We start from the raw sequence: 13,965 nt of genomic DNA, 5'->3' as shown, positions 1-13,965 counted from the left end.
GATACCTAAAAACGGGGACGGGGTCCTGGGATTAAAAATTAAAAATAAATTAAACAATATCACGTAATATAACGATATTAATGAATTATAACATCAAAAGATCACATTGGTTTGGATATGATTATTATATAGTTTGATTAACTCATATCTAAAAATAAAAAAAATAGCATAGAATATTAACATCGGTGGAGAAACAAACTGTTGCATATTGTCACAATGAATCAGTTGAGAGATCAATCATCGGTGCAATTCGCTTTGGCTTTAAATGGACTTAAATACGTTTATTTTCCAAAGGGAATTTAATTTCTGGTGTCAGGGCAGGGATATATAAGCACATTCAAGTCACTCAGGACAGTGCACTGCATCCAACAAAGGTTTAAACTGGATATGTTAACATATTGTTTTCCGCTTTTCTAAAGACACTGGCATTTATAATCTGTAAGAAAAAGCGTGTGTGTGTGTGTGTGTGTGTCTGTCTGTCTGTGTGTGTGTGTGTGTGTGTATGGAATTGATGACGTCAACTCAACGAGCCCGCCGCGTTTGCGCAGTTTGCTTCCTGGATTTGAATGGTTTGTTTACAACTTCGGAATCGGTTCCCGCTTGTCTTGTCAACAGCAGCTAATCTTTCAAAAACAATCGTCCCAAAAGCGTTTTCTATGAAGCGGGGTGACAATGATTAAGACCGAGAAGGTGTTGCATTTGAAGAGTTCCCGAGGACGGAAGGTCCGTGTGGTCCGGGAACATTATTTGAGAGAACATGTTCCCTGCTACAGCTCTCTCTGTCAGGCACAATGCGCCAACGGTAAAGTCAGGTTTTACAAAATAAAATACTCTAAGTCTTCCTTTTGATGTCCGTCACATTTTAGGGAAACGTAAATGTAACATGCTAACTAGCTAAATTACAACAAGGCATAAGGTAAACTAGGATGTTTCTCTTTTGTATCACACTGTCACGTGATGTTAGTTGTTACACCGTAACAACACGTGTCACCCTTTTAACAGCTAGTTCCTGAGTACAATAGCAATAAAATAATGACGATGGCCTTCACAGTAAAGGTAGATAAGACGACTTAGACACCTGTGCATAAATGCGAATAGCTACGAATAGACGCGGATGTTGTTGACAACAGTGTTGCTGTGTTTGAAATGATCTCCATCAAGACATGGTAGAGTCTGAACAGAGTACACCTGCTCAAACACCCTCATCATTCACTATCCCTTTTCTAGATTGATTAGTTGACAGATTAACCCTCTCTCTCTCCCTGTTCTGTCCCAGCAGAGGGCAAGGTGCTGTCTGGAGAGGTGACTCACTATGTGATGCCTGATGCAGGCGTGGCGAGGGACTTTATGGAGATTCTGGAGTTTAGAGAGATCCAGGGGATAGTGTTCACTCAGACTGCCTGCCAGGCTGTCCAACACAGCAGAGGACGCAGGTACAGGAGCTACATGCCTACACCGTACATATAGATAATTACTGTAACACAGGTTGAGTAACTAGGCCTTCATACCATTGGTGTTGGGGCAGACAGTAGTAATGAAACTGTTGGGGCAGACAGTAGTAATGAGACATCTACCATTGGTGTTGGGGCAGACTGTAGTACTGATACATCTACCATTGGTGTTGGGGCAGACAGTGGTAATGAGACCTCTACCATTGGTGTTGGGGCAGACAGTAGTACTGAGACATCTACCATTAGTGAGAGGGCAGACAGTAGTAATGAGACATCTACCATTTGTGTTGGGGCAGACAGTAGTAATGAGATATCTACCATTGGTGTTGGGGCAGACAGTAGTAATGAGACATCTACCATTGGTGTTGGGGCAGACAGTAGTAATGAGACATCTACCATTAGTCAGAGGGCAGACAGTAGTAATGAGACATCTACCATTGGTGTTGGGGCAGACAGTAGTAATGAGACATCTACCATTGGTGTTGGAGCAGACAGTAGTACTGAGACATCTACCATTGGTGTTGGGGCAGACAGTAGTACTGAGACATTTACCATTGGTGTTGGGGCAGACAGTAGTAATGAGACATCTACCATTGGTGTTGGGGCAGACAGTAGCTACACCTCTCCAATGACTATGTCATGGGGACAGAACACTACACCTCTCCAATGACTATGTCATGGGTACAGAACAGTACACCTCTCTAATGACTATGTCATGGGGACAGAACAGTACACCTCTCCAATGACTATGTCATGGGGACAGAACAGTGCACCTCTCCAATGACTATGTCATGGGGACAGAACAGTGCACCTCTCCAATGACTATGTCATGGGGACAGAACAGTAGACTTACACCTCTCCAATGACTATGTCATGGGGACAGAACAGTACACCTCTCCAATGACTATGTCATGGGGACAGAACAGTAGACTTACACCTCTCCAATGACTATGTCATGGGGACAGAACAGTGCACCTCTCCAATGACTATGTCATGGGGACAGAACAGTGCACCTCTCCAATGACTATGTCATGGGGACAGAACAGTGCACCTCTCCAATGACTATGTCATGGGGACAGAACAGTACACCTCTCCAATGACTATGACATAGGGACAGAACAGTACACCTCTCCAATGACTATGTCATGGGGACAGAACAGTACACCTCTCCAATGACTATCTCATGGGTACAGAACAGTACTGTCCTAACAAGCAAAATAACAGTAACTGCTCATAGAGTGAAACAGAGAAATGACTTCAAGGTTTTTTTTTTTATTGTCCAACCAAATGAATTGTAGTTAGATCAGATGTGTTTATCTGTTGTCTTACTACGAGGTTACTTGTTATTCATATTGACCCTGACCTGTGACATGACCTTTGACCCTAGACGGCAGTTACTGCCTTCTTGCTGGGTACACCCACTGGAATACGATTCCACGACAAATAGTTTGATACAAAGATCAGTGACACCAAGATAAACTGTAGAGACTGCAGCCCATAGCTCAGTGACACCAAGGTAAACCGTAGAGACTGCAGCCCCAAAGATCAGTGACACCAAGGTAAACCGTAGAGACTACAGCCCCAAAGATCAGTGACACCAAGGTAAACCGTAGAGACTACAGCCCCAAAGATCAGTGACACCAAGGTAAACCGTAGAGACTACAGCCCCAAAGATCAGTGACACCAAGGTAAACCGTAGAGACTGCAGCCCCAAAGATCAGTGACACCAAGGTAGACCGTAGAGACTGTTGCCCCAAAGATCAGTGACACCAAGGTAAACCGTAGAGACTGCAGGTCATAGCTCAGTGACACCAAGGTAAACCGTAGAGACTGCAGCCCAAAGATCAGCGACACCAAGGTAAACCGTAGAGACTGCAGCCCAAAGATCAGTGACACCAAGGTAAACCGTAGAGACTGCAGCCAAAAGATCAGTGACACTAAGGTAAACCGTAGAGACTGCAGGTCATAGCTCAGTGACACCAAGGTAAACCGTAGAGACTGCAGCCCAAAGATCAGTGACACTAAGGTAAACCGTAGAGACTGCAGGTCATAGCTCAGTGACACCAAGGTAAACCGTAGAGACTGCAGGTCATAGCTCAGTGACACCAAGGTAAACCGTAGAGACTGCAGGTCATAGCTCAGTGACACCAAGGTAAACCGTAGACACTGCAGCCCCAAAGATCAGTGACACCAAGGTAAACCGTAGAGACTGCAGCCCCAAAGATCAGTGACACCAAGGTAAACCGTAGAGACTGCAGCCCCAAAGATCAGTGACACCAAGGTAAACCGTAGAGACTACAGCCCCAAAGATCAGTGACACCAAGGTAAACCGTAGAGACTACAGCCCCAAAGATCAGTGACACAAAGGTAAACCGTAGAGACTGCAGCCCCAAAGATCAGTGACACCAAGGTAGACCGTAGAGACTGTTGCCCCAAAGATCAGTGACACCAAGGTAAACCGTAGAGACTGCAGGTCATAGCTCAGTGACACCAAGGTAAACCGTAGAGACTGCAGCCCAAAGATCAGCGACACCAAGGTAAACCGTAGAGACTGCAGCCCAAAGATCAGTGACACCAAGGTAAACCGTAGAGACTGCAGGTCATAGCTCAGTGACACCAAGGTAAACCGTAGAGACTGCAGCCCCAAAGATCAGTGACACCAAGGTAAACCGTAGAGACTGCAGCCAAAAGATCAGTGACACTAAGGTAAACCGTAGAGACTGCAGGTCATAGCTCAGTGACACCAAGGTAAACCGTAGAGACTGCAGCCCAAAGATCAGTGACACTAAGGTAAACCGTAGAGACTGCAGGTCATAGCTCAGTGACACCAAGGTAAACCGTAGAGACTGCAGGTCATAGCTCAGTGACACCAAGGTAAACCGTAGAGACTGCAGGTCATAGCTCAGTGACACCAAGGTAAACCGTAGACACTGCAGCCCCAAAGATCAGTGACACCAAGGTAAACCGTAGAGACTGCAGCCCCAAAGATCAGTGACACCAAGGTAAACCGTAGAGACTGCAGCCCCAAAGATCAGTGACACCAAGGTAAACCGTAGAGACTGCAGCCCAAAGATCAGTGACACTAAGGTAAACCGTAGAGACTGCAGCCCAAAGATCAGTGACACTAAGGTAAACCGTAGAGACTGCAGGTCATAGCTCAGTGGCACCAAGGTAAACCGTAGAGACTGCAGCCCAAAGATCAGTGACACCAAGGTAAACCGTAGACACTGCAGCCCCAAAGATCAGTGACACCAAGGTAAACCGTAGAGACTGCAGGTCATAGCTCAGTGACACCAAGGTAAACCGTAGAGACTGCAGCCCCAAAGATCAGTGACACCAAGGTAAACCGTAGAGACTGCAGCCCCAAAGATCAGTGACACCAAGGTAAACCGTAGAGACTGCAGCCCCAAAGATCAGTGACACCAAGGTAAACCGTAGACACTACAGCCCCAAGATCAGTGAAACCAAGGTAAACCGTAGAGACTGCAGCCCCAAAGATCAGTGACACCAAGGTAAACCGTAGAGACTGCAGCCCCAAAGATCAGTGAAACCAAGTGATGCCAGTTACTGACGTGAGTGATGCCAGTTGCTGACGTGAGTGATGCCAGTTGCTGACGTGAGTGATGCCAGTTGCTGACACCAAGTGATGCCAGTTGCTGACGTGAGTGATGCCAGTTGCTGACGTGAGTGATGCCAGTTGCTGACGTGAGTGATGCCAGTTACTGACGTGAGTGATGCCAGTTACTGACGTGAGTGATGCCAGTTACTGACGTGAGTGATGCCAGTTGCTGACGTGAGTGATGCCAGTTGCTGACGTGAGTGATGCCAGTTGCTGACGTGAGTGATGCCAGTTGCTGACGTGAGTGATGCCAGTTGCTGACGTGAGTGATGCCAGTTGCTGACGTGAGTGATGCCAGTTGCTGACGTGAGTGATGCCAGTTGCTGACGTGAGTGATGCCAATTGCTGACGTGAGTGAAGCCAGTTGCTGACGTGAGTGATGCCAGTTGCTGACGTGAGTGATGCCAGTTGCTGACGTGAGTGATGCCAGTTACTGACGTGAGTGATGCCAGTTACTGACGTGAGTGATGCCAGTTACTGACGTGAGTGATGCCAGTTACTGACGTGAGTGATGCCAGTTGCTGACGTGAGTGATGCCAGTTGCTGACGTGAGTGATGCCAGTTGCTGACGTGAGTGATGCCAGTTGCTGACGTGAGTGATGCCAGTTGCTGACGTGAGTGATGCCAGTTGCTGACGTGAGTGATGCCAGTTGCTGACGTGAGTGATGCCAGTTGCTGACACCAAGTGATGCCAGTTGCTGACGTGAGTGATGCCAGTTGCTGACGTGAGTGATGCCAGTTGCTGACGTGAGTGATGCCAGTTGCTGACGTGAGTGATGCCAGTTGCTGACGTGAGTGATGCCAGTTGCTGACGTGAGTGATGCCAGTTGCTGACGTGAGTGATGCCAGTTGCTGACGTGAGTGATGCCAGTTGCTGACGTGAGTGATGCCAGTTGCTGACGTGAGTGATGCCAGTTGCTGACGTGAGTGATGCCAGTTGCTGACGTGAGTGATGCCAGTTGCTGACGTGAGTGATGCCAGTTGCTGACGTGAGTGATGCCAGTTACTGATGTGAGTGATGCCAGTTGCTGACGTGAGTCATGCCAGTTGCTGACGTGAGTGATGCCAGTTGCTGATGTGAGTGATGCCAGTTGCTGATGTGAGTGATGCCAGTTGCTGACGTGAGTGATGCCAGTTACACATTATGACATATCTATCATAGCGGAGGACACAGGTGTAATAGACCTAAATGGCCAATGGTGCATCCTCAACACCGCCTCAAAGACAGCTCTTTAGGTGTACGCACAGCCACGGCCATGCCGAGACCTCTCTGAGGCGACGTGTAGTGTAGGCTCAAGTCCTCGTCAGAGGTGATCGAGTGACACGTAGAGGGCAACTTCCTCCATATTACCTTCAATAGAAATCCACCAATCGAGAGTGGGTAATAAAAACAACCTCATTACAGCACGGCTATGCTGATCAAGCTTAAACAGGATGTGGCCTGTGGATGAATAATGTAGCCACTAACTGGTTATTACACAACCCTTCTAACAGTATACAGTATACGGCTTCTTATACAATACACACACATTGGTGTTTGTTCTTGTTAAAAGTTGATGACTTAGTGTAAATAACAGTCCCGGTAGACTTTCAGCAGCCTCGTCCTGGTCTCCTTTTGTTTACGTTAGCTCCCGTTTTATAAATCTGTTGCATCGTTAACGTGACGAGGCTTCACTTTTCAGAGTCTTCGGTTTTGTGCGTGTTTGTGTGTGTGTGTGCGTGCGACCGTTCGCGTGTGTGTTGTGTGTTGTGCTGATGTCATGCTGTGTAGTTGGTTAAATTGCAGAGCTCTATTCACTACAACACACAGGGGACCTCAGGACGAACCGCTGAGTCAGGGAGACTCTGTTATACCCACTGACACGCTATCCTGTTGGTAGGAAAGATTTGTATTGAGTTATCACATACTGTATGTTATCACATACTGTATGTTATCACATACTGTATGTTATCACATACTGTATGTTATCACATACTGTATGTTATCACACACTGTAGGTTATCACATACTGTGGGTTATCACATACTGTAGGTTATCACATATTGTATGTTATCACATACTATAGGTTATCACATACTGTGGGTTATCACATACTGTAGGTTATCACATACTGTATGTTATCACATACTGTGGGTTATCACATACTGTAGGTTATCACATACTGTGGGTTATCACATACTGTGGGTTATCACATATTGTATGTTATCACATACTGTGGGTTATCACATACTGTAGGTTATCACATACTCTGGGTTATCACATACTGTAGGTTATCACATACTGTATGTTATCACATACTGTGGGTTATCACATACTGTAGGTTATCACATACTGTGGGTTATCACATACTGTGGGTTATCACATATTGTATGTTATCACATACTGTGGGTTATCACATACTGTAGGTTATCACATACTCTGGGTTATCACATACTGTAGGTTATCACATACTGTGGGCTACAAGGTTATTAGGCTACATACTGTAGGTTACTAGGTTATTAGGATACATACTGTAGGTTACTAGGTTATTAGGCTACATACTGTAGGCTACAAGGTTATTAGGCTACATACTGTAGGTTACTAGGTTATTAGGATACATACTGTAGGTTACTAGGTTATTAGGCTACATACTGTAGGTTACTAGGTTATTAGGATACATACTGTAGGTTACTAGGTTATTAGGCTACATACTGTAGGCTACAAGGTTATTAGGCTACAAGGTTATTAGGCTACATACTGTATGCTACAAGGTTATTAGGCTACATACTGTAGGCCCACATACTGTAGGTGTCAAGGTTATTAGGCTACAAGGTTATTAGGCTACATACTGTAGGTTGCAAGGTTATTAGGCTACATACTGTAGGCTACATACTGTAGGTTACTAGGTTATTAGGCTACATACTGTAGGCTACAAGGTTACATACTGTAGGTTATTAGGCCACATACTGTAGGTTACTAGGTTATTAGGCTACATACTGTAGGCTACAAGGTTATTAGGCTACTAGGCTATTAGGCTACAAGGCTTTAGGCTACAAGGTTATTAGGCTACAAGGTTATTAGGCTACAAGGTTATTAGGATACATACTGTATGCTACAAGGTTATTAGGCTACTTACTGTAGTCTACAAGGTTATTAGTCTACTTACTGTAGTCTACAAGGTTATTAGGCTACATACTGTATTCTACAATGTTATTAGGCTACATACTGTAGGCTACAATGTTATTAGGCTACATACTGTAGGCTACAAGGTTAGTAGGCTACAAGGTTACATACTGTAGGTTATTAGGATACATACTGTAGGTTACATACTGTAGGTTATTAGGGTACATACTGTAGGTTAAATACTGTAGTCTACAAGGTTACATAATGTAGGTTGCTAGGTTACATACTGTAGGCTACAAGGTTATTAGGCTACATACTGTATGTTACAATGTTATTAGGCTACATACTGTAGGCTACACGTTATTAGGCTACAAGGTTATTAGGCTACAAGGTTATTAGGCTACAAGGTTATTAGGCTACAAGGTTATTAGGCTACAAGGTTATTAGGTTACATACTGTAGGCTACAAGGTTATTAGGCTACAAGGTTATTAGGCTACAAGGTTATTAGGTTACAAGGTTATTAGGCTACATACTGTAGGTCACAAGGTTATTAGGCTACATACTGTAGGCTACAAGGTTATTAGGCTACAAGGTTATTAGGCTATATACTGTAGGTTACATGGTTATTAGGCTACAAGGTTATTAGGCTACATACTGTAGGCTACAAGGTTATTAGGCTACATACTGTAGGTTACAAGGTTATTAGGCTACAAGGTTATTAGACTACATACTGTAGGCTACAAGGTTATTAGGCTACAAGGTTATTAGGCTACATACTGTATGCTACAAGGTTATTAGGCTACATACTGTAGGTTACAAGGTTATTAGGCTACATACTGTATGCTACAAGGTTATTAGGCTACATACTGTAGGTTACAAGGTTATTAGGCTACATACTGTAGGCCACAAGGTTATTAGGCTACATACTGTAGGCTACAAGGTTATTAGGCTACATACTGTAGGCTACAAGGTTATTAGGCTACATACTGTAGTCTACAAGGTTATTAGGCCACAAGGTTATTAGGATACAAGGTTATTAGGCTACAAGGTTATTAGGCCACAAGGTTATTAGGATACATACTGTAGGCTACAAGGTTATTAGGCTACATACTGTAGTCTACAAGGTTATTAGGCTACATACTGTATGCTACAATGTTATTAGGCTACTTACTGTAGTCTACAAGGTTATTAGGTTACAAGGTTATTAGCAGTGGTGGAAAAAGTACACAACTGTCATACCTGAGTAGAGGTAAAGATCCTTAATAGAAAATGACTCAAGTAAAAGTGAAAGTCACCCAGTAAAATACTACTTCACTACTTACTACTTAAAAGTCTGAAAGTATTTGGTTTTAAATATACTTAAAGTATTACAAATAAATATAATTGCTAAAATATACTGAAGTATCAAAAGTCAAAGTAAAAGTATAAATCATTTAAATTCCTTATATAAAGCAAACCAGACGGAATCATTTTCTTGTGTTTTTAATTTACAAATAGCCAGAGGCACGCTCCAACACTCAGACATAATTTACAAACCAAGCATGTGTTTAGTGAGTCCGCCAGATCAGAGGCTGTAGTGACGACCAGGGATGTTCTCTTGACAAGTGTGTGAATTAAACAATTTTCCTGTCCTGCTAGGATTCAAAATGTAACGAGTACTTTTAGGTGTCAGGGAAAATGTATGGAATAAAAAATACATCATTTTCTTTAGGAATGTAAGGACGTTAAAGTTGTCAAAAATGTAAATAGTTGTCACGCCCTGACCTTAGTATTCTTAGTTTTCTTTTATTATCTTGGTTAGGTCAGGGTGGGACATGGGTGATGTATGTGTTTTTGACCCTGTCTAGGGGATTTGTATGTCTATGGGTGTTTAGTAGTCTAGGTGTTATGTATGTCTATGGTTGCCTAGATTGGTTCTCAATTAGAGGCAGCTGTTTATCATTGTCTCTGATTGGGAACCATATTTAGGCAGCCATATTCCTTGGGTTATTTTGTGGGTTATTGTCTATGTGTTAGTGCCTGTGTCTGCACTTGCTTATATATATATATAGCTTCACTTTCATTTTGTTGTTTTGTAAAGTTTGTTTAAGTGTTCTTCGTTTCATTAAAAAGAAGAATGTATTCACATCACATCCTCCATTCAACGAACGTGACAATAGTAAAGTACAGATAACCCCCCAAAAACGACTTAAGTAGTACTTTTAAGTATTTTTACTTAAGTACTTTAAAGCTACTGCTGTAGCTGGTGTCAGATCTAGGACTATACTTCATGAGACCATACTTCATGGTACTTCATGGTACTTCATGAGACCGTACTTCATGGTACTTCATGAGACCATACTTCATGGTACTACATGAAACCATACTTCATGGTACTTCATGGTACTACATGAGACCATACTTCATGGTACTTCATGGTACTACATGAGACCATACTTCATGGTACTTCATGGTACTTCATGAGACCATACTTCATGGTACTTCATGTGACCATACTTCATGGTACTTCATGGTACTTCATGAGACCATACTTCATGGTACTACATGAGACCATACTTCATGGTACTTCATGAGACCATACTTCATGGTACTTCATGGTACTTCATGAGACCATACTTCATGGTACTTCATGGTACTTCATGAGACCATACTTCATGGTACTACATGGTACTTCATGAGACCATACTTCATGGTACTACATGAGACCATACTTCATGGTACTTCATGAGACCATACTTCATGGTACTTCATGAGACCATACTTCATGGTACTTCATGGTACTTCATGAGTTGCCCTCTCTGCTATTTCTTGTTATCTTTTACGTTGTTTATGTCTTGTCTACTATTTGAAGGTATTTGTTTTATCCCACTTTATATCAGCACAACGATGCACTTTGAGTAGAAAATGAATTGTTTCTATCAGGCAGTACAACCGGCTACGCAGCTTGCTGAAGGACCCCCGTCATCACTGTATCCTGTTTGCCAACGAGTTCCAGGAGTATTCCTACTGCCCCAGAGAAAAGGGAGAGCCGCAGGACAAATGGCAGACCAGGTGAGTGGCCTTCCTACACCACCTCCTCCGTCTTCATCCTCCGCCTTCATCCTCCGTTTTCATCCTCCTCCTTCATCCTAGGGTGGCAGGTAGCCTAGTGGTTAGAGCATTGGGCCAGTAACCAGCAGGTAGCCTAGTGGTTAGAGTGTTGGGCCAGTGACTGAAAGGTTGCTAGATCGAATCCCTAAGCTGACGAGGTAAAAATCTGTCGTTGTGCCCCCTGAACAGATAGTTAACCCACTGTTCCTAGGCCGTCATTGTCAATGAGAATTTGTTCTTAACTGACTTGACTGGTAAAATAAATCAAATAAAATCCCGCTCCTTATTCATCCTCCATGCCTTCATCCTCTTTATCCTATTCTGCCTTCATCCTCCTCCTTCATCATCCTCTTCATCCTCCTCCGCTTTCTTCCTCCTTCTCCTACTCCTCTGCCTTCATCCTCCTCCGCCTTCTTCCTCCTTCCCCTACTCCTCTGCCTTCATCCTCCTCTGCCTTCATCATCCCCTTCATCCTCCTCCGCCTTCATCATCCTCTGCCTTCTTCCTCCTTCTCCTACTCCTCTGCCTTCATCATCCTCTTCATCATCCTCTGCCTTCTTCCTCCTTCTCCTCCTCTGCCTTCATCATCCTCTTCATCATCCTCTGCCTTCTTCCTCCTTCTCCTACTCCTCTGCCTTCATCCTCCTCTGCCTTCATCATCCTCTTCATCATCCTCCGCCTTCTTCCTCCTTCCCCTACTCCTCTGCCTTCATCATCCTCTGCCTTCATCATCCCCTTCATCCTCCTCCGCCTTCTTCCTCCTTCTCCTACTCCTCTGCCTTCATCCTCCTCTGCCTTCTTCCTCCTTCCCCTACTCCTCTGCCTTCATCATCCTCTTCCTTCATCATCCCCTTCCTCCGCCTTCTTCCTCCTTCTCCTACTCCTCTGCCTTCATCCTCCTCTGCCTTCATCATCCTCTTCATCATCCTCTGCCTTTCTCCTACTCCTCTGCCTTCATCCTCCTCTGCCTTCATCATCCTCTTCATCATCCTCTGCCTTTCTCCTACTCCTCTGCCTTCATCCTCCTCTGCCTTCATCCTCCTCTGCCTTCATCCTCCTTCTCCTACTCCTCTGCCTTCATCCTCCTCTGCCTTCATCATCCTCTTCATCCTCCTCCGCCTTCTTCCTCCTTCTCCTACTCCTCTGCCTTCGTCATCCTCTTCATCCTCCTCCGCCTTCTTCCTCCTTCTCCTACTCCTCTGCCTTCATCATCCTCTTCATCCTCCTCCGCCTTCTTCCTCCTTCTCCTACTCCTCTGCCTTCATCATCCTCTTCATCCTCCTCTGCCTTCTTCCTCCTTCTCCTACTCCTCTGCCTTCATCATCCTCATCATCCTCCTCCGCCTTCTTCCTCCTTCTCCTACTCCTCTGCCTTCATCATCCTCTTCATCCTCCTCAGCCTTCTTCCTCCTTCTCCTACTCCTCTGCCTTCATCATCCTCTTCATCCTCCTCCGCCTTCTTCCTCCTTCTCCTACTCCTCTGCCTTCATCATCCTCTTCATCCTCCTCCGCCTTCTTCCTCCTTCTCCTACTCCTCTGCCTTCATCATCCTCTTCATCCTCCTCCGCCTTCTTCCTCCTTCTCCTACTCCTCTGCCCTCATCATCCTCTTCATCCTCCTCCGCCTTCTTCCTCCTTCTCCTACTCCTCTGCCTTCATCATCCTCTTCATCCTCCTCCGCCTTCTTCCTCCTTCTCCTACTCCTCTGCCTTCATCATCCTCTTCATCCTCCTCCGCCTTCTTCCTCCTTCTCCTACTCCTCTGCCTTCATCATCCTCTTCATCCTCCTCCGCCTTCTTCCTCCTTCTCCTACTCCTCTGCCTTCATCATCCTCTTCATCCTCCTCCGCCTTCTTCCTCCTTCTCCTACTCCTCTGCCTTCATCCTCCTCTTCATCCTCCTCCGCCTTCTTCCTCCTTCTCCTACTCCTCTGCCTTCATCCTCCTCTTCATCCTCCTCCGCCTTCTTCCTCCTTCTCCTACTCCTCTGCCTTCATCATCCTCTTCATCCTCCTCCGCCTACTGTAAAACCCAATATTAAGCCAGTTAATGCAAGTCAAGTTTGTTGCCATTTGTAGGTACATAATACGTACATTGGAATTGTGTGTTTATGCATCACTCTGTATCTGTATCTGTGTGGTAATGGAGGTGTGTCCTCGTCTCCCTCCCTGTAGGTGTGTGTATGTGTATGTGTGTGGTAATGTAGGTGTGTCCTCGTCTCCCTCCCTGTAGGTGTGTGGTAATGCAGGTGTGTCCTCGTCTCCCTCCCTGTAGGTGTGTGGTAATACAGGTGTGTCCTCGTCTCCCTCCCTGTAGGTGTGTGTATGTGTATGGTAATGCAGGTGTGTCCTCGTCTCCCTCCCTGTAGGTGTGTGGTAATGCAGGTGTGTCCTCGTCTCCCTCCCTGTAGGTGTGTGTATCTGTATGGTAATGCAGGTGTGTCCTCGTCTCCCTCCCTGTAGGTGTGTGGTAATGCAGGTGTGTCCTCATCTCCCTCCCTGTAGGTGTGTGTATCTGTGTGGTAATGCAGGTGTGTCCTCGTCTCCCTCCCTGTAGGTGTGTGGTAATGCAGGTGTGTCCTCGTCTCCCTCCCTGTATGTGTGTGGTAATGCAGGTGTGTCCTCGTCTCCCTCCCTGTATCTGTATGGTAATGCAGGTGTGTCCTCGTCTCCCTCCCTGTAGGTGTGTGGTAATGCAGGTGTGTC

At 45.1% G+C, this 13,965-nt stretch overlaps 1 protein-coding gene across 3 annotated transcripts in view; it reads left to right on the top strand.

The window, feature by feature from the left end:
• Positions 1 to 554: 554 nt before the first annotated feature.
• Positions 555 to 13,965, top strand: part of LOC109887543 (DIS3-like exonuclease 1) — a 40,504-nt gene continuing 27,093 nt past the window's right edge. The window contains exons 1-3 of one of the 3 annotated variants that reach the window (XM_031820882.1): positions 555 to 802; positions 1,280 to 1,433; positions 11,097 to 11,225. In XM_031820882.1, coding sequence (XP_031676742.1) covers positions 673 to 802; positions 1,280 to 1,433; positions 11,097 to 11,225 — 413 coding nt within the window. In that variant the 5' untranslated portion in view covers positions 555 to 672. Of the gene's footprint in view, positions 803 to 1,276; positions 1,434 to 11,096; positions 11,226 to 13,965 lie in introns of all 3 variants that reach the window. The other 2 variants (XM_031820881.1, XM_031820883.1) reach the window with 2 other exon arrangements.

This window comes from Oncorhynchus kisutch, unplaced genomic scaffold (assembly GCF_002021735.2).
Source record: "Oncorhynchus kisutch isolate 150728-3 unplaced genomic scaffold, Okis_V2 scaffold3717, whole genome shotgun sequence".
Classification (NCBI taxonomy): domain Eukaryota; kingdom Metazoa; phylum Chordata; class Actinopteri; order Salmoniformes; family Salmonidae; genus Oncorhynchus; species Oncorhynchus kisutch.
The sequence above is the reverse complement of the archived record's forward strand: the minus strand, read 5'-3'. Positions and strand labels throughout refer to the sequence as shown.